Source organism: Chroicocephalus ridibundus, chromosome 6 (assembly GCF_963924245.1).
Source record: "Chroicocephalus ridibundus chromosome 6, bChrRid1.1, whole genome shotgun sequence".
Taxonomy (NCBI): domain Eukaryota; kingdom Metazoa; phylum Chordata; class Aves; order Charadriiformes; family Laridae; genus Chroicocephalus; species Chroicocephalus ridibundus.
In genome coordinates this window covers 14812835-14833387 of record NC_086289.1, presented here as the reverse complement: position 1 = coordinate 14833387, position 20553 = coordinate 14812835, and the positions used below count along the sequence as shown (strand labels likewise).

Genomic DNA, 20553 nt, shown 5'->3' with positions numbered 1-20553 from the left:
AAAGTTATGTCTTGTATGCTTGTAATGCAAGGATCTTCCAGAAACTCAGAGGAATCTGGTGACTGTTCCTTATGTTTTCTTGTTAAAATTGCACAAATCTAGAATCTTTTATTTCTGAAGATTTCATTTATCTAACATTTTTTCTTCCCAGGAAGTACCATCTCCTGGGATTTAAATATTTCCTCATGCAAATCTCTGTGATCACAGATAGTTAAAGAACTATGGAGTGTCACATCATTAGGTCAGCAGTTCAAATCTAGTCTAAAATGGTAATGGGCATTTTTATACTCAGGATGCCTTTCATCAGGATTTATTAATTGCTTAAACTAAAACCAGAGCGTTTGTTATTCAGAATTATGGATTCAAGTGGAGAATAAAGACTAGAAGGAGTTTTTTCTGTAGCAAAAAATCCTGTTTCACTTGTGTTAATATCTGTATATGCTTATCAGCATACATGGTGCTTTAGAAGAAGTAAAGGTAGCACCTTCCCAGAGGAGCGTGTGGTTTGCTGCATAGGATGTAATGCAGAAAGGTGACCTCACTTAGCAGAGAAGTGTATGCGTTAGTCAAGTCTGGTATTTTTGGTGTGCTTTCCTGTGACTTATAAATTGCAAGAGCCTTTGAAGAAAGTATAGGAGAACACCGACTGTGAAGAGAAAGAGATTCTGATACTGGAAATGCAATGTGAGTGTGTTTTGAATAGCAACTGAAACGCTTTTAGACAAAGTACTTCTCAAATTCTTCCAGGCAGCTGCTCTTCTAAAGAATGATGGTGGGTTTGCTGGTTGGGATTTTTTTTCGCTTGTTTCTCCCAGCATTCATGTTAGGATCTTTGTATAAAGCTTCACTTCTAAATCTGACCTCTAATCTCAGGTTTCTGGTCAAGAGGTGTGCATTTCAGTTTAGAGTAAAATCTAGTACTTATGATAGTTCATTGGACTGTACGTTTCCCAGTCTGTAGAGAGCTTGAAATGATTCAGTTCAGCTGCACGGTCTTTCACAGCTTTGTGGTTCCTCCTTGTTGATTTGTTATTCTAAAGTTGGGAAATCCTTGCCATCTCTTTGAGATGTGTTGGGATATGAAAAGCCTTGCGAATCCCTGCAATCAGGGGCTGACTTCTTGCGTGCTGGGATCTGCCTGCAACTGCCTCTTACTTCCAACCTTTTCCTCAATGTTTCCTGAGCGCTCTCTGGCTTGTTTCAGGGACCAGCTTGGCAGCGTATCAGGAATCAATAGCTGGAGTCCTTCAGGAAAGAAGTTGAAGATGCTGAAGTATGAATTCTGGTGTCCTGGTTGTTAGAATCTCTTAGCAGAGACGTCAAGATGTGAAGAAGAGAGATGTGAAAGCCGGTACAAGTGTTCTCTTTCTTTGTGCTCCTGAGTTGAGAAATTAGGATCTGAGTTGGCTTCCCCACCCCAAAGGCCGTTGCGTAGCTTCCCACGCATCTCATGCCATGGGAGATCACTGGTGACTTATGTCAGTATTTGGAGGTACAAAATGTATTTGTGAGGTGTGGAGGCAGGAAAAATAGATATTTAATGGCATTAAAAAAACAACCAACAACCAAAGCCAAATGCCTGTAGAACTTGAGTTATCACTGTTGGCATTACATCACGGGGATTCCAGTCCTGTGAGTCTTAAAAATAGGTTTTCATATGTGTGTACTCTGTAAAGAGTCTTCAGTTGCGTGGAGTTCTGATTTCTTGGCACTTTGGGAGAAATTATGAGATAATTCATTTTCATTCCTGATGCTGCTTGTTGCTACCATTTTCCTGGTTATGTCAGAGGCTATTGGCAATATTACTTCCTACTTAGAATATTCTGCTACAGTCAAGTATGTCAGAAGGATCAAGTGCTTATTTCTGCATCTTTTTTGATGCTGATTTGCTTTATAGAGGCAGTATTGAAGGTCTGGCTTAGCAAAGGAATACCAGCCACTAAACAACTTCTCTCTGTATTTTAAGTCTCTGATTGCTTTTTTGGCTTGTAGCTGTGATTTCAGCCAGAAATGGTGCATGGGTAGAAATCTTTATAAATTATCATCTGTCTTTTTGCTGGAGACCAAAAGGGGAAAGTTACTGAAGTGCAAAGGATACTTTTTTGATACTTTTTTTTTTTTTAAGCCGAGTCATGACAAAATTGGCAAGTTTCAAGGGAAAATTTAAATCTGGTGTTTACTTACTATAGTTAACAATGAAATCCTCCCTTTACAGAAAATTATTAGAGAGAATTATGCTTTCAGTCTCCTTGCTGTCGTGGAAAAGTAAAAGAGAATATAGTTATCTTGATTTTTTAATTTTTTATTTAAATATAAATTTGGGCTAGGACAACGGTAAATAAAAGGAAGGTGCTACATTTTTTACGGATAATTCTCTGAAGGTTGGCCCTACAAATATGGTCGTCATCAACAATTGCTAGTTTTCACAAATGGGATGACTTTGTATTGGTTTTCGCTCATTACAGGCAAGTCACCAAATCATGGGATGTCTATTTCTGAAACCTGTGATCTTTTACCCGGGTATGATTTTAGTTGTTTTCAATGCATATATAAACTTTAATACACTGGACTAGCATGAAAAACCATGTCAAATCTTTTGCGTAGTGCAAACCAATATATGTTATTTATAAACGTTAATGACTGACCTGACTTCTGGTATGGTAAATTCTATTCTTATTCTGCTGACGGAAAATAAAAGAATAGAAAACTGACTTTGCCACACATGAAGTCCAGAACAGTTTGAGAATGGACCACAAGTTATTTGGAGACCCAATCCTGTGTTACATAAAGGCCATAGTTTGTCTTGCAAAAAAAGTGGCTAATGTTAAAAAATGTGTTATCTGTCTTTTTGAAAATAGATGAAATAGATTGCAGAAGAACATATTTGTCAACAGGAAGTAACCATAAACTTAGGAGGCATGCAGGCATCAAGCACGGCTGAAGAAGACTGCAAAGAATAAAGTCAGAACCTCTTTCCCCTCACTTTTCAGGCTGTAAGTAGCACCAGAGAACACCTTCTTTCATTGAGGGTTGAGCAGGCTTTTCAACCCCCTTTGGTGTGTGTGTAGTGTCTTAATATAAGTCTTGGTGCTAGGCTTTCATGATACAGACCATAGGCAGTATGGAATGGAGCTGCAGGTTGTCACCAGCCTACAGCCATGGCTCTTCCACTCCAGGTGTCAAAGGAGTATTAAGATATTAGTAAGATTTCACGTGGGACAAATCAAACATGAGAATTTCAAGGTGTCCTGGTACTGGTTTCGGTCATGCTGTCAGATGTGCTTTACTGAACTGTTGCATGCAATGAAGGACCTCTTGTGATTGCGTTGATCAAGATAGTACCGTGGGTGTGTTCCTCATCCAAGAGGAAAAGTGAGGTCAGTTGGAATGAATGTTGTGCTGCAGCTCAGACTGGAAAAGAGATACTTTGGTGCCCTCAGAAGAACACGTCTCTGACTTCTGCTTTGGGGCGTTCAGTCTAACATGGCAGTCTTAAAGTTACGTGGCAGATGACTTTCTTGTCTTCCTTGTTGGGTTCTCCTACCTGTTCAGGTGAAAGGCCAGTCCTCTACTTTGTTCTCTGCTTTTTCCTCTGTCAGAGGATCCTTTCTGTTGTCACAGTACATGAACTTCAGCCTTGCCCGCTGTCTCCTCTTGGCTCAGAATTACCTGCTGTGTTGCTCCTTGGGGGCCAGGCATCCCATCCTTTAGAAAGCTGTAGGCCTGGTTTCAGGTCACCTCCACAAGTTTTCTGGATATGAGTCATAACATGGGAGCCATTCGAATATTGTGCTTTCAAATATTTGGATATTGTGGTGGGAATAAAGGCAACCAGGAAAGCAGCAGACAGGAAAATCCGCCCATCTGCTGCATCTGCCAGTAGTTCTGGAGGAATAAAACCGAGATGCACTCTTAACTCTTCAGTTCTGCTTTTTGGGTTAGGTCTGCTTGTTTGCTCAATGAAGGAAGAGTATTTTCTGTCTCAGAACACGTGCAGAAGTGGGATGGCTATATGTACTGCTCTCAAAGACTGAGAGAAGCCAGTGTTGGCATTTTCACTGTTTCCCACATCTTCTATCCTGACGCACTGACATTCCTTGTAAATTGATGGCAAAACATATGATCTTTCTTGTATCGGTCTTACTTCCCTACATAGTTTAACTTTTCTTATGAGGTGTATCTTTGAACAAAGGATATTAACAAAATCTTTATCTTCTTGGTTTTACAAATTTGGCTTAAAAATTCTCTACTTGAAACTTGGCAAACACTGCCTTGGTATGCAAACAATGGGGACGGGATAGGGGAAATCACTTGGCTGTTGAAAAACTACATATGGGAAAGTCACATGGAGCTTTCAGTGTTTTATTTATAATTCTGCAAAGGCCTCTTCTAATTTGAAAAATAGAAGAGACCAAATAGTGGCTTCTGGAAAGCAAACAGCGAGGTTTTTCCATGAGTATTTTTAACACAAATATTAACTTCACAGATTGTAACACTCTTTCCTTCTTAAACACTTTTTTTAGCCTTCAGGATGTATAACTGGCTAAACTAACGTTGCGAAGAAAACCTTAACTCCTGCAGCATCTGGCTTTTTAAATTCTAATCGTGAAGCCGTAAGAGATGTTTTGTTTTCATTTAGCAAATATATATTGAGTTTCCAGAAAGGTAACTTGATTTACAATAAGCGTACCCAGTGTGAACCATATTTCACGTTTGTCTTTTAATAAAGGATTAGAGTATTTCTTTCAAAATCTCTTTTCCAGAAGAACACTAGTTTTAGCCGTTAAGTAATGTTTAAGTAAGAACTGAAGATGGATTTTCAGATTTGGCTGTATGTGTGAACAGACATTTCCAAACACAAGTCCTTGGAATGATTTTACTTGTGAATAATGCAACCATCAGTTTTATGTCAACTTGATTCTGCGCAGTGTTTTCCTGATACCAGTATAAAATAACTGTGTTATATGAAATTGCTTGAACAAAGCTAAAGAAGGAGTGATAAAGTGGTCTGCTTGAGAGGCTTTAGCCTTCTCCTTCTGCTCAAATTGCTGAACATGGCTAACTCTTTGCAGAATGGCATTTAAGGTTACATTTGGAGTCATTAGGTTATAAACAGGCCACAAAATATTTTACATACTTCATGTTGATATTCCTCTGAAGATCAAGATTCCCTGGGGAGGAATGAGAATATGCACCAAAAACATTCTCAGTTCTTGAGGTTTATCCGCAACTTCCTAGATCACTAAAGATCAACTGTCTCATGAAGAAATTATTACAAAACAAATTTTGATGCAGCTCTGAGTGTTTCTATGTGGGGGTATTATACTGGGTAATGCCCTTTCTTTTAGTTGGCAGATTCTGCTATTTTTGCTGGCCGTCCGAGACATAGGTTGTGATTGGAAAATCTTTCTGACTTGAATTTGGTATATTTATATGAACCTTCACGTTTGAGAATGCTTTTGAGTCCAGGGCTGTGTTGGGAAAAGACATGGCAGAAGTAAGTGTTCAGATCTTGACAGAATGTCTGAATCTGTACTGTTGGATAGAGAGAGGTGTCCTTTCATTTCTCTTTCCCAGTGAGTCTTATGGGGGGAAGTTCTTGGCCCTTCTGGAAGATGCCAGAGTGTCTCTGGGACATCTTACCCAACATGTAGGTTTTTTTTGGCAAGAATAAATCTCTCTACTGTACAAAAGTGACTGTTTTGTGCTAGGCACACTCCATGTAAAACTGGGTCTTTGGGGGCACTCTGTTGTACTTGTGAAAATGGTTTTGTCTTTTGTTCTGGCATTAGCCTTTACTGCCTTTACCGAATGCTCGGCATCTGCAACAGTACATCACCAGTGTGTGTGCCTGCGCTCCTTGCTTGTGCGGTCAGCCAACCTAGGGCAACACTCTGGAATAGAACAAAACCTCTAGACCACCACCTTGTCCTTCAGAAGTGACTCTTTTTTCACAGTCCACTGTTACTTGGCAAAATTCTGAGATTTATAGACCTGGCAGGATGGCTCTGGCAGAGTTATCACATTACAGAAAGATCTGGGTTCTGTGTCAAACCCCTGATTTAAGTGATGTTTCTCATACCGGAGGATGAAGTACACAGGGGACATCCTGGGCATCTCTGTGCATCCAAATTTCTTCTAGCTCATCTAGATAAGAGACAAAAAGTGAAGGACCTGAATGAGAGTCTGGTGAGAGCTGCTGTAAGCAGCAGACATTTGCAAGCTTGTTGCACTTTGTAGACTGTAGGAGCCACCGGTGCATCTTTCTTCTCCTGGGAAGTTTAGGAAAGAGCATTCTCCATGAGTTTGATGAGTTTTTGGAGGTCTGGTTATCCCTCAGGGTAGCTGGAAAGCTAGTTGCAGACAATTTGACAGCAGTCCTTTACGCTAATGAGGAAGCTGCAGGGTTGCGCTTCCTCCAGCCTGCCTTGAAAGGAGAAGTACAGAGGCTCAGCTGTTCAGAGCTGCACGACTATAAGGCATAATAATAGCTCAAAGACTTTTTTCTCTTACTACGCAGCTCAAGCATACACTAACTGCATATTAGAGAACTAAACCTTGTACGGAGTGCTTGATAGATAGCAAAGCTGCTTCATTCACCTCTGTTATTGATCTGGTTTCCAAATTGAATCCTTCAAGCATCTGTAAGGGTCTCTTTTGGTGCATGGTGGACACACTGAATACCACTGGTTCTGCTGGCTCACTTTGGCAGGTACTGGCAGATACAAGTTCTATTTCACTAATGAGTTTCTACATTTACAAAAGATTGCTTTTGCTTTTTTGGTTGCAGCATTGCATTCAGTTTCCCAAAAATTTGGGGACATTTTTGACGGTCACTTATTTTTCCTCACGGTGACTTCAGCTCAGCATGAGCTCAGACTTCAATAAATAGTCTGCTGTGTGCTGACACTTTAAAGGGCAAAGTCATGCTGTCAGTTTATGCTGAATTCTTTCCAAAATGGGGTATGTTTTAAGCAGTCTAACATTTTTATTTATCATGCCAGACCTGTTTTTTAAAGGGATCCTGAAATTTATTATCATCTTCATTATTTTTTTGCTGATATTAAAGCAATCTACTGAATTCAGTCATCTAAAACTGAAGGGACAGTAAATATTTTACTGTTTATATAATTCAACTTTGGTATAAGAATTGTATTGCAGCTAGCAAGGAACATACGAAAGCTTAAGAAAAGGTTCTGCAAGTACAGTGTTAGCTGAAAAAAGAAGAAAAGTATTGATCTAAAATTTAATGAAGAAAGTGAGTAAACAGTAACTCAATAACTGATATATAGTCTGAAAGGGTTTCCCGTTCTTTTGGTTCTCGAGGGAAAAATAGAGAAAATGGACAAACTCCTGGCTGTAATTCTACATACATTAAAAGGAATACTAAGTGTAAAGGGGTCAAATTAAAGGAAGAAAAGGTTAGAAAATAGTGAAGTGCCCAGCTTCAGTCTCTAGTAAAACACCAGAATAAATCCCTACAGAAATTATAAGCATCTCTAAGGCAACAGGAAACGAGCCCTGTGGATTTATCAGGAACAACCTCAGGGTGGGGGGCGGGGCTGGAATTAATTTGCTGGATTCAATGGATGTTTTACAACCCAACGGGAGTGAGGGAGCACATTGGTTATGGGATGCTGAGTAGGGATTAAACAGCAATACAGTGAGTTCGTTAAGTGACTGGAATACATGCTAAGGAGTTGTCTGTGGTGGTGACTGGGGTCCTGGAGGGGCTTGTTCTGCCTCTGTGCTAACATTTGGGGGAACAAAGAGAAGGTACTTGAGATGCAGATGGAGGGTTGTGTGTGTTTTTGAAGACAGGAAAAGAACTTGAAGAAATAGTCTGAAGCTTATTTCACTTCACCTGAAGGAAAAGTGCAGAGTACTCAGTGCATGGAGAAAGTCAAATAGAGGGAGTCTGGGATCTGGGGATGTATCAAGAATTGAGTGCAGTTGTTGCAAAAAAAAAAAAAAAACCCCAGCTCTTTAATGATGTAGCAGTATCCTATACAGGTATTTTGTAATAATCCGTATTAGTAAGTGATGTGTGCCGTTTTGTATCCCACATTGTAAGTTTTGTTTTAAGTTGCATGCTGAAAAGAACATTAAAACTACGATTTAATCCGTGTGGTCTGTGGAAGCAGCCTTCTCTTGTCTTCTGAAAGCAGCTTATAGAGGAATGGAACTATTTTCCACATGAGCTAATTTATGAAGATGACCATGATTAGTTGTCTTGTTTTTAGTAGAGAAGAATAAATTACTGCCTTATCTTGCACTAAGGCCTGAATTAATGTTAACAGGAAAGAATATTCTAATTTTTGAAGAGCATCGAGCACAGGAGCACATTACTAGTTGAACATTAGTGATTGCAGTCATCTTGAGAATAGGTTAGAGAAATGTTGATGCTTTGGGTGCAGCGAATCATTCCCAGGGCAGTTTGGCAGGGTGACTTCTTGAGAAGCCTTTCAGCCTGGTGCCTCTGGGTTTGCATCTTTCATTCTCAAACAGCCCTGATGTTTGAAGCCCGTGATAAGGAACAAGTGCTGAAAGGAGGACAGCCTGATGGCCAGGCTGTAATTAAATCCGTAATTAAATCCTGCTCACAAATGTTGCTGTCTGTCCCTTAGTTCTTTATGTATTTTTACCTGGAAGATGTCTCTCTCAATGGTCTGATGACTTTACAAGTTGCAGGCTGGGTCTCTGCAATGGTGGGCAGTTTTCTCGCTTGTTTCCAGGAAAGGAGGATTGGTCCTGGGTTTCCAAAGGAGATGTTCAGAATCTCTACTCCCCAAACTACCTGCATCAGGGGAAACATACTACTGTAGGAGCCTACAATATTATATCAGAAGTGAGTATTTCTAAAAAGTGAAATTATTTCCTTGCCTTAGAGTTTCTTCATTCAACAGGCACCCACAAGTCTTCGAGCTTTCTGAGTGCTGACGTGACATGTATATCGTTCACCTTTTGAAGAAGAAACTAACTGGCTTCTGACAGTTTGGGGTTTTTTGTCTTTAAGATTTACTGTTTTACTCTAGTCATGCTAATTGGCACCAACTACCTTCCTGTAAAAAGGTAGGATCTCAATGAGATTTCGATTTGTTTTGACTTTTTGTACAGAGGTGCTTATGGACTATTCAGTTCATGCTATGAGAGAATTTAAAGAAAAACAATGGTTGCAGGAGTAAGAGGCCACTGGTATTGTGATCTAGAGCAAATGCATGTCTGGAAGCCAGACTTCATCAAGGAGAAAGCAAGCGCTTAGCCGCCTCTCTTTCCCGCAGCCTGCAACCTTGCTGCAGAGAAATGTGTGAAAGAGGTAAGGCAGCGTGGGTCACCCTGTGCTCCTTCAGCCCTGCTTCAGCCAGGGGAGTGTCTGCTTTATCTGCCAGTGGAATAACATGCACTAATGGAAATTACAGCAGTTGGGATAAGATAATAGCCATAAAGGCAGGCTATGGTGATCAGCATTTCTTACCGAGATAAAGCTGAAACGAGTTTTTAATTATTGGGCATTGAACTATGTGAAATAAAGCATGCTTATGTACACAAGGGGAGCATACATTGCCCGTCTATCTAAGGGGGAAAGCCTACAGATACCACAAAGGTGGGGGAGTGAGACAGCGCGGTGTCGAAGGTATCTGTACTTGGAATGGCAAAACTGCCTGGCCTGCAGGTACGTGGCTAAAATTTAGAAACTGGCTGTGATTCTAGGTGCCAGTAGTGCTTTTAATGCTTAAGCAAAGTGCAAACTGCGTAATGCCACGGCTGATGCTGAAACATGACTCTCAGACATGGACACTCGGACATGGATACTTGGACATCGCTTCCTCCCAGCCGTCTGTTCCTTACATAACTGCTGGCTGTCCCAGGGGTGGCTCCAGATGAGCTGAGCCCAACAGGAAATATTTGGGTCACTGGTGGCAGTTCTGCTGGGCAAGAAAGAATAACAATTTGTTGTATTTAGAGTCCAATTGTTGTAGTATCTCAAACAGCTTTCTTGCACTCTCCCCATTTCACAGTTAGGGAAAATAGGTGCAGAGAGGGAAATGCAGCAGGATGGAGAAGCTGGTGATGGGAGGCATTGAATTTTTTGCACTGTATGCTTGGATCAAAGCAACTTTATTCGTACCTGGAAACCTACACCTCTGAGCTCTCTGCAGATCATGCTTCTGATGGCCGTACTGTTTGAGACAATCCCAAAACCACTCCAGTTGGCAGAACAACAAAGTGTGTGGCCTTTTGGGGAGCTTTTCTTGTCTTCCTGGTAAAAACGTAGGCCAAAGTAGAACCAATACTACAACAGGGGAAAGACTTTAAGGTCTTTATATTTCCTGCTGTTTTACAGACATGGGTAAAGTTGGCTTGAAACTGCATTTACCCATATGGTAAAAGATGTATAGATGTGGTGCTTAGGGATGTGGTTTAGTGGCGGACTTGGCAGCACCAGGTTAATGGTTGGACTTGATGATCTTAAAGGTATTTTCCAACCTAAATGGTTCTATGATTCTATGCTGGTTTGTTTATTCCTTATTTTTGTTTACTTCTAATTGCAAAATAGAGGTGAGTTCATGTTTTTCTTCCAAGTGGAGAGATCCAAAGTAACACAGTAATTCAAGTTAGAAAAGATGAACTTATGTTTAAGATGAGGTTTTCTGAAGTGGTTTTTCCCTAAAGTTGCATGTCTAAAGAAACTTTAACTGGAGGTTAAGATCTGATAGCTCTCAGAGTTTTGTCTAGTGATTTAAAAATGATGTCTTTAATGCTGTTGTGCTGTGATCTTTTAAATGCTTGTGGTATTGAGCTTTCTTAATAGTTAAACTTGTGGTTTCCTTTAATTCTTCGCTTTGGTTGTATGAAAATACATGTACGTGATCTTTAGTGCTTTCCATTTTGAAAAGGAGAAGTCTTCCTGTCTTTTTGCTAGTGACACCGTGCCACGTGGAAGGGCTTCCCTCCACATGTTTGTGCCAGGCTCTAACCGCAAACTCTGAGCCTCAGCCTATCTGTAGCAGTTCAGATGAATTTACTTTTCTACTAGATAACAGAAATCCTGTAAAACTCTAGGTACTGCATAGTCCATTGGATTAATTGACAGGCTTTTAATTTTGGGAGTACTGTATTGTGATCAACTTGTATTTTCTAAGAGGAAGAAGACTTGGTTAAACCAGTTGTTTGTGGTTTGTGTACCACAAACCCAGTCATCTGTGTGACCGGAACCCACCTATCGATGGGGATGTAGGTGCCATGGCAGGGCCTGGAGTGTGAGGTCCAGGGATAATACCAGGAAAGTGCTTGAGGCTGTACATACATGCGTGTATATATATAGGGCAGTTTGAGGATATTTGTTTGTTTGCCTCAGCATAACCTATGCTCTGATGTGTAACATTATCAAACCATAATATCCAGCAGGATGCTCGGAAAGAGGGAGCTGCTGATGTCTCTTTTTGTCCCTAAAGTATTTCCCAGAAAATCTGTTCCTCTCAAGAAGGGTATGGGCCATGTAAGAGTGGTACTGTGCTGGAAACAGAAACTTAATTCTCAGAACTCAATAAAAGAACGTCTTGTAAAATGAGCTGAGGAAAACAAGACTGCTGGGATTTTGGGGGCTTTTCTAAATTTGTTCAAGATGTAAACTTAAGCTCAGAAAAGACCAATGAACTTCAGAAAGATATGACCAGGCTGTATGCATAACAGATCCTCCGGCAAAGTCTTACATGATGAGAAAGCCATTTTAACTGACTGTGTACCTCTTGTCAGGTTAACTAGCTGCACAGTTCCTGAAGAAAGAGCTGAGCATCTTTGGGCAACTGGATGCCCGTTTGACACCACTGTTTCTGAAAAAGGTGTGGTTAGGTTTGTAAGAAAAGTATCAGAGGTTAACATCAAAATACTTCCTAATTTTCAGGGATACCATCACTTGAAATGACATGCATCTGTACATGTGTGATTACCTATCATATGTGCTATCTGTTCACATGTCTGTGGGTGTTTCCCACAGTCAACGTGCCTGTGCCTCTTGTGTGAGACTGGATTTTATCTGAACAGTAGCGTTTCATGGAGTGGTGCTTGCGAGAGTGCAAAAGGGGCAAAAGGCCATGACCGTTTTGGGGTTTTGTCTTCTTGCTCATGGTGATGTGATTTGGCTGATCCCTGACCCTCTTCTCCTGCTCCAGACTTCTGTGTTAGGTATATCTTGGTGTTGAAATGCCACGTAACAGCCTTTATCTTCAGTGGGTTCTCCGTTTTTGTGGTAGGTTCTTTTTAAACACATTTACAGGCTGAGAGAGATTAAGTCCTGCTCGATCTGCAGGGGGTGGTGGTTTCGTAGCTGGCTCCAGCAGTGGCAGCAATGGACCCCAGATAATTCCTCCACATATATAAGTATCTGTCTCTTTGAGAACTTACAAGTTAAGATGGTCTGCTGTATAAATGCCTGTTGCCTCAGACCCTGATGAAAAATCCCTCTCCTAGGACCCCAGAGGATCATTTGGAGCAGCATTATCCCATGAAGTCTAGAGGCAATAGAAGATTAAGGAAGAAGAAAACCTTAAAATCAATGCTAGTCACCCCAGCACTAGTGCTGTTAGCTTTGGCAAATCCTGTCTCAACAATAAAGCCAGCTGCCATTTTGGCATTAAGACAGACAGACTTGGCATCAGCCCCTCTGGCATCAAAAAAACGCTTCGTGGGAGCTGGCACCAACACTGTGAAACAAGGGTAAGGCCCAAGGGAAATGCCAAGCAGACATGAGATGAGCACTAAAAATAGTGAGTTGCTGTCATTTGGAGAGAAAACAAGAGTAGAGCATCTAAGATCTCCATCAAGGTTGTGCTGGTAAGCAGCTTTTGGACAGTGCTGTCTCCTATGATGATGTGACCAAAGGAGAGACACAGGCTGTATTTTTGGTACCCAGATGGTGCAAGACACTAAAACTAGAACAGACGCTTAGCGTCTTGATTCCGCATTTGGGGGATCCTGTTACTGTCTGCAGGCTCTGCCTTCTTCCCTGTCTGGTGCAGATCGTCTCCTCTTGAGCTGTTACCAAAGGTCCTGTTTGCATACAAGAGCATAAGGAAAACAAGAGCTGTAGTGCCAAAAAGCAGAGAGCCAGGCTAGTGTCCCTATACCACCCTGGACACACTAGCCCTCCTGGAGACAGTCTTGTCAAATGTTTAACAGCTGATCTGCCCACTCCCTCCTCCTCCTTCCCTCCCAGCAGGCTCAGAGAAAGCTAAGTAGGCTTTCCAGCGACTTCATTACCCACTCCAGACTAAAAATGAAGCCTGACATCGGTGCCCAAAACCTGGGAATGCTGAAGGGACAGAATCAACCCTTTCTCCCCTGAAGCAGTGTCACATCTGAATAGGGCAATTTCAGCTCTTTAGTCCCTCTCTGCCTCAGTGGCGAAGGACTTAAAAGTTTTTTAAGACCTCTGGGCTTGAATGGCAGGCCTGGGTATTGAAACAGTGGTCACGGAAAATAGATGATGCAAATAGGCTTTGGCATTGCAATTACATTGGCTTGGCCACAGCTCCGCTGCTGTGAAGAAAAGCGTGCTGGACCTGTGGCTATCATTTTCTCCTCCTTGGGGAAAAAGCAGTGGGAAACAATGTCACTGAGGGCTGGAAATTTCAAGCTACGCTTAGCAAAAACTATTTTGGTCTCACAGAAGGAGTCTGGACTTTTCATTGCCACCCCTCTCCCATCAGCTGAACAGCAGAGTGGGTAAGAGTGTCTGGAACAGCCTGGATAGGTGTTGGAGAGGACTCATCTACATTCAGCCCTTGTCCATTCTGTGCCCTTTCTTGAGTTCCCTTCTTAAGGTAGCTCAATACAGGAAGCATCTCCAGAGGAGGGATTGCTTGATGTACATAATTGCAAATGAAAGTGCTTTACTGTTGGTATTTCTTCACCTACGTATGGAAAGTGGAGGACAGGGTCCTGCTGAAATACCAGGTGACAGAGTGGGTAGTGGCTTCCTCTGCAATGCCCCCCTCCTTTTGAAGTCATGCATGGCTTTCAGGTGGAGGATGTGGCACGTATTTGCACTGGTCCACTTGGCCAAAAATTGCTGTTCAGGATTCACATGGAATAAAGATTCAATTGGAATCAAGCGTGAACCGTTGCCATTGAGGCTCTCTGCAACACTGAGCACATTTTGAAGTGTGCAGTCTCTTCCTCCCTGGTTAACCAGTTAATTGGAGACAAAGACAGGTGACAGCAGTGAGACTGCAATGCACTGTCCCTATTTGCTTATCTTGACTTAGTAAGCCACAGAAGTTCTTGCACTTCTAAACTGCTGAGCTGAGAGAAGTGGTGGCAGGCTGCAGGGAAGAGGGACCTGCCCAAGGACAGATTCTAACCCCTGCAAGCCCTTCTGCTTCATTGCACATTAAAATTTATTGATCCAGCAGACTGGCTGCACCACTGGCTCACAAGCCAGTTCCAACACATATGGTGTCTTTTGCTGCAGTTATTCTTTGCTGTCTCTAAACAATGATTAAGTCACTTTAGCCTGACAAACATTAAATGCAAGTGACTTCACTGTCTTTGTTTTGTAGTTGAACTGCACACAAAGTGGGCCACCCACTTTACCCCGCTCCTAAATAATACAGTAGTACTAGACACCACGGGTCTGAAGGGTTGGTTTGGATCGTGTGTCCTCTAAGCAACAGAGCAGATACTCTAGGTCCTGTAGGTGCTGGGAAATTATCAGACTGACCTGTTCCTGTTTGCCCTCTGGAATTTGTTGATGACGTTCTTTGTAGGCTGCGCCAATGCTATACGTTACATGAACCCAGGGCACTTGCTGCTCAAATTGGAAAGTCATCATGTGCTTGTAACGGTGCTGCTAGGGTGGGGAAGTAGCCCTTCACTCTTCAGGAATCGACAGCAAGTGGGCAGATTTTGCAGGCAGTCGGCCAGCCAGAAATGGTTTCCAGGCAGATCTAGCATTGCATTGCTGTTCCAGCATTGGTGATCTCCCAATGTCTCACGCCGCTTTTGCTAGCAAACAAGCCCCTTTAGAACATCTGCTGTCAAGGCAGATACATAGAGCTTGGTGTTCCCGCATGTTGTCTTATTCTAAACAGGGATCTGCTTTTATGCCTTTCTGTATGTTTCTTTCCCCTTTTTTCTTTATTCCCAGAGCCATCTCCAGGATGGGGAAAGATAAAGTTGCCCTAATTCAGGTTGCTTCTTTCACACTTTGCTTTGAGTGCCTGACAGACCTGTGTAGTCTCAGTTCTAGCACCCAAGGCTGTGGGATGACTAATGAAAATGGATAGCTGATGCTCCAGGGATGCTTCTGTTACCAACATGAAAATAACAGAGCGCACAAATGGAAGAGTCATTAGATAAAACGGTTCCAACTTTATGGTAAACCTGTATCTGTATAGCTGCAGAACCATGGTATTAAAGTTTAATTGAAGGGATATTACACACCACCCAAATCTGCTGTTGAAAACCTCTCCCTGCCTAGGACTGTAATAATGGAGCAACTGAGGGTAACCTTGTGCTTCAAGCCTGACAGATTTGAGCTGCGGAGCTTCAATTTTTGTTCCAATCGTGTTGTGGTAACTGGATCATCTAAAGGTCAGACTGTCTCCTCAGGGGTATCAAAATGGATATTCTATCTTGCTGGGTTACTAAACCTGCTTGCAAGCATCTCCCATCAAGTACGGAAAGCAACTCTAAAATGGCCCAAACAACTTCCATCGTCTGCTTCAGTTGCATGCTAATATCTGAGGTCATGAGGCACAGTGTGTGTTGGGCTTGTAAGGTGTCAAGCAGCATCCTTTGCTTGACATCGTGTTTGGGGCAGATGGCGTGTTCAGGAGAGCAGTACTACAGACTGATAAAGCCTAGAGGTCTTTATTCCCTCTTTTTCGTAAGAAACTTGCTCACTACTATCTTGTAGTGGGATCCACACTGACATGCCAAAAAAGGATGGTTGGTGGCTGCCCAAACAAGCAATTTTTCAAAATAATGTAGATCCTGTAATCTGTCCTGACATTAGCCCTGACTTTTCAGAACCCTCAAGAGATTCATCTACAGAAAAACTGTAAAGGCTTGTGTTTATTCAGTTCACTATATCTCAGATAGACACACTCTTGTGTCATAGATGGGTGGTCTTTGCAGATGTTAAACTCCAGGTTTGTATTAAGGAAGTGAAACCCATGCTGAGCCTGCCTTAGAGCTACTCTTGCTTTCATTAAAATAATTATTATTTCGGCTCTGTTTGCCCCAAGCAGAGAGCAATAGAAAATTAGAAAGGTTCTGGAAATGGGCACTGAGCAGCTGAAGGCTTTAGGAAAAGATTTTACGTTAAGGGGATGGGGAAGATTGATATCTTTTATAAGAAGATAGCTAACAGGTACAGAGTAATGAATGGGTGAGAAGACGGATGGGGACTTCTGTTCCCACCTGCTAATAATATGGAAGTCAGATTAGAACGTGGTGAATTCAATCCTGATGAAAGGAATTATTTGTTCACAACCCCTGTCTATGAAACTCATTACTGCAAGACAAAGCATTGGGGCAAGTACTTATGAACTTAAAAAAAGAGGAGGGAGTGAAATGATACCAGTTGGAATATCCAAAGCAATTGCAAAGATCAGGAGAACCTAAGTGTTTTGAAAAGTCTCTAAGTGTAATGATTAGGGTATAAGCTAACTCATCTAGCTTCTTTTTTTTTTTTTTTTTTTTGCCCCTCTCCAGGGCTTTTTCCATAGTCACCTATAGCAGAGTTTGTGGGGTGTGTTACTGGCCACTGTCACTCAGAGACTGCAAGAGAGGGTGGCTGCTGCTGTTGCAGTCGAATGTGGTAATGTGTGCTTGCAAACCACCTTTTTTGTGTCAGGCTTTCCAGGATTGCTAAATTCACACATAAATCAGGATGCTTTTGCTTTTCCACTAAGTTAGTGCCTTTGATAGTCCTTCACAACTTGTCTTAGATCTGGAATGACGCTTTGCCTTTTGAATACATGCTGGGGGAGAGGTGGGTGGTTAAAGTTAGATTCCTTCTGACAGTAGGGATTTAGAAATTGCTGCATTGGCTCAGCCCTGGGATCTGCCTAGTCCAGGGCTCTGGATAGCAACAGCCAAAATCGGGTATTTCAAAGGACAGCGTGAGGCCATAGAACAGATTACTAAAACAGAAAGCTGCCCTTTTATATCACTGGTGTTTGTCCATAGAATTGGAAAAGCAAAGGCTGAGAGTTTGTTTGATCCAAGAGCACAAAAGCTGGAAAATCCCATTGCCTGGCTGATGCTGGTTAACGCTGATGTTTTGTATCCTCCAGGAAATTACTTATGTGCCTGTTTTCTCTTAGGAAAAAGAGAGATGTGCTTACATTAAACAGCAAGTTTATATGGTGCCTTTAAGTTGGTGTAAAAATAAGTAAAACTTGCGTATAGTTTCACAGCCCAATTGTGTGGAGGACACCCCCAGTGGGGCTGTCATTTGGGAAACAACCCCAGGCTGGGCTGGGCTGGGAGGAGGCAGCAGCAGTGGCCACTGAGGGGCTTTGGCATGTGGAAAATGGGTGTCTTTTTCTGACACTGCTGCAAGCTATCTGGCTGTCTGGGGGCATTCTGTTCTGGATTGGTTTTTTTCTTTCCTTTTTTTTTTTTTTTCCCCAAATCTTTTTTTTCTGCTGTTGCAAATTGGCATTTGTAAGAATTATATGTGGTTTCTCTCTCTCTCTTCTGAAGTCTTGAAATTATTGTTAGAACTGCTACTAAAAAAGGGATTCAGTGAATTCTCTATGGAAAAAAAAAGGTATATTCCTTCCCTCGTCAAATATTTTAACGTGTTGAGCTCTAAAAGCCAAAGAGGCCAAAAGCAAGGGGAGTTGCCCCTCTGTCAAATATCTGCAGAGCTGGGGCACGTGGCAGTGGTGGTGGTGTCCTAGTCCCCCCCGACAGACGAGGACAGCTGCTGATTAAAGAGAAGCGTGAAAAAAAGAGGTTGCTGGAGTGGAGGTAGAAAAGGGAGTTAAATTTAGATTACCTTCTGCAGTGTCATCTCCTACACTGCTGTGGAACTTGCTGTACTCCTTGCCTGGGAGAGGACAAACAAGACATGCCATCCTGGGCACCAGATGATAAATTTGTTTATAAGGCTTAATTGCCCCTTGGCATGAAAATGTGAAATGAGGTCAAATAGAATGAGGAACCTTCCGTCGGGGCTAATCCTGTTTTCCTTGGGGAGAGGTGGATTAAAACGTCTTCCCATCACCTGTCTGCTGGAGAGGCCCCAATCCTGATCCTACTGAAATCAGGGGGGTTATTGCTGTTTCTTTAATGGGACAGCTGTTACCTGGAGGGGCCGAGAGTTGAATAGTGCCATGAGAGTTGCTCAGAAAAAAAGGAGCTGTGGTGGTGGGCAGAAGGCGGCGTGGGAATGCTTTGGGTCTGTGAAGGCTTTACCTCATCTGGAGGTACTTGGAGAAACCATGGTGGTTGCTCCTAGGGCTCCAGTGCTGTTCAGCAAGCGGCATCAAACTTAGCTCTCTCCTCAAAAATAGATAAAATGTCTATTTTTGCTTAGTGAGATTTAATCATCACTGAGGAGCTGTCGGCTCTTGCCAACGTTTTTAATAGACTCCCTTCCACTTGCAGCATCTAGTTATCAGGGAGGAGAGAGCTGCTGCTGCTCCTCCACGGCCCCCTGCCAGGGTCCCGCACAGGCAGCGTTTCCCAACAGCAGCGAGCAGCCTGGGGTTACCCAGCAGCTCTCTTAAGGTTCAGGGCTTGCCTTTTTTTCTTTTCTGCGTTGTTTTGTTTTGTTTTGTTTTGTTGGTTTTTTTTGTTTGTTTTTGGGTTTTGTTTTTGTTTTTTTTTTTTTTTTTTTTTTTCAGAACTGCCCGACCTGATGTCATTTCCCTCTTGCAAACACCCCGGCTGGGCTGCGTCTGAGATATGTCACGGGGAGTGGGAGGAGGAGGAGGGGGAGCCAGCGAGTGCGTGCAGTGTCCCAGGACCCTGTTTACTTTGCATTCCCAGCCGAGGAAGCCCTGGTTTAAATAGGATCGGAGGAGCGGGCTGCCCACAGCAGATGAGGAAATGGTCACTGTGGGGCTTTAAATTCCTGCCTTCCCATGCGCTGGTGCGGAGGATGAGCCTGCAGAATGCCTTTCCTCCTGGGTCTCAGACAGGTAACCAGCTTCGGTGCGGTGGGAGCTGCTTGCTCAGGTGGAGGATGTGACCGACTGCCTTTATTTTTATTCTCCCCTTCCCCCGCAAGGAAATGATTTCTGACTTTCCTAAAACGGAACCTTACAAACAGCGGTTCCCCACCCATAGTGTTTAATCGGGGAGCTGCGGTAGCGTGAGAGACGCTTTTTATTTGCAAGGAAGGAGCAAAACTGCAAGGAAGGAGCAAAACTGCAAAGCGGGGAAAGAAACTCCCTTCTTATTGCAGGCTTTGTGGCAGGGTGGCTCTTTGTGTTGTGCTCCTGTGTTGTTTGGTTGGGTTTTAGGGTACTTTCCACAGTCCTTAATATGGAATTGTGTTTACATTGCTTAAAAACATACCAAGCTTCTTGTGCGGACAGTATTTTGAGTGCTAAACTGTGGTTTAAGACAAAAGAAAGAGACATTTTTATATATATCTCTCATTCTGACAAAGGTCACCAAACGGAAAATGGCAATGTGCTGTGACCTCCAGCTTGGTGCCTTTTTAATTGTTCTGGGAGAGTTTGAGCTTGAACAAGAAACTTGGGATAATTTAGTAGCTGGTAATGTTGAGTGGAATGAGAAACGGTAGCAACTGCCCAGCTGCTCCCCGCTGGAGGAGGTGCCAACTATGTGTTCCTAGGCTCGGGGAGAGCAAACCCTTTTTTTGGTCTGGGAGGCACGTCTGGAGGGGAATCTGACTGTAAACTCTTTCCAGCACTGCTGGGATCTGTAATCCACAATAAATAGATATTGCATGATATCAGAGTGCTGCTTGCCGTTTCTAATTTAGAATTAAAAATTCAAGATTGGACCCTAGCATGTTTTAAACTACCTACTTTCAGTTGTTTAGAAACGAAGGCAAAAGGACTTGCAGCACACTGCTGAGTAAACAGTGCTCTCTTTTTCCTTATCAGTTCAGTTTTTGGTGAAATGCAGCTCCCCCCCTCCTCCCTCCCACCCTGCTGAACTGAAAACAGTTTTACATAAGAAACTACCTCTAGCACAATGACCTTCTGTAATTGAATGCAATAGCCTTAATAATAGTTCACTTGTTAGCACTAAGAGCAAAGAGACTTTCCCTAAAAACCTCAGAACTGAACCAAGGAGGGAAATTTGGGCATGAAGGCTGAATGGCTTTAGGTAACTCTCAACTTGCAGTGAGACATAGCTGGTTTAAATATTGAGATTGCTCGAGTCTCACAGGTTGGTGTTGTTTTTTTCTAAAGTTCCTTTTTCTAAATTAATCTTTTGGTTTTAGAGACGTGTTTGGGACAACTGAGGTGCTGCATAAGGTGTAAAACTACAGGTTAGATGTAATTCAGCTTCATTTGCTCAAACTGCAAACATCTGGTTATCTCAGCGGGCTGGATG

At 42.5% G+C, this 20553-nt stretch overlaps 1 protein-coding gene across 4 annotated transcripts in view; it reads left to right on the top strand.

Annotated features, from left to right (window-relative positions):
• The window catches only part of WBP1L (WW domain binding protein 1 like), a 60239-nt gene that overhangs the window by 16305 nt on the left and 23381 nt on the right, over positions 1 to 20553 (top strand). The window contains exons 2-3 of one of the 4 annotated variants that reach the window (XM_063338389.1): positions 1205 to 1351; positions 2859 to 2993. The exons of 1 other annotated variant lie outside the window; for it this stretch is intronic. Coding sequence is in view for 1 of the 3 variants with exons in the window: in XM_063338388.1 (XP_063194458.1) it covers positions 19134 to 19160 (27 nt within the window). In the remaining 2 variants the exon portion in view is untranslated. Of the gene's footprint in view, positions 1 to 1204; positions 1352 to 2858; positions 2994 to 18993; positions 19161 to 20553 lie in introns of those variants that run through there. 2 more of the 4 variants (XM_063338390.1, XM_063338388.1) reach the window with 2 other exon arrangements.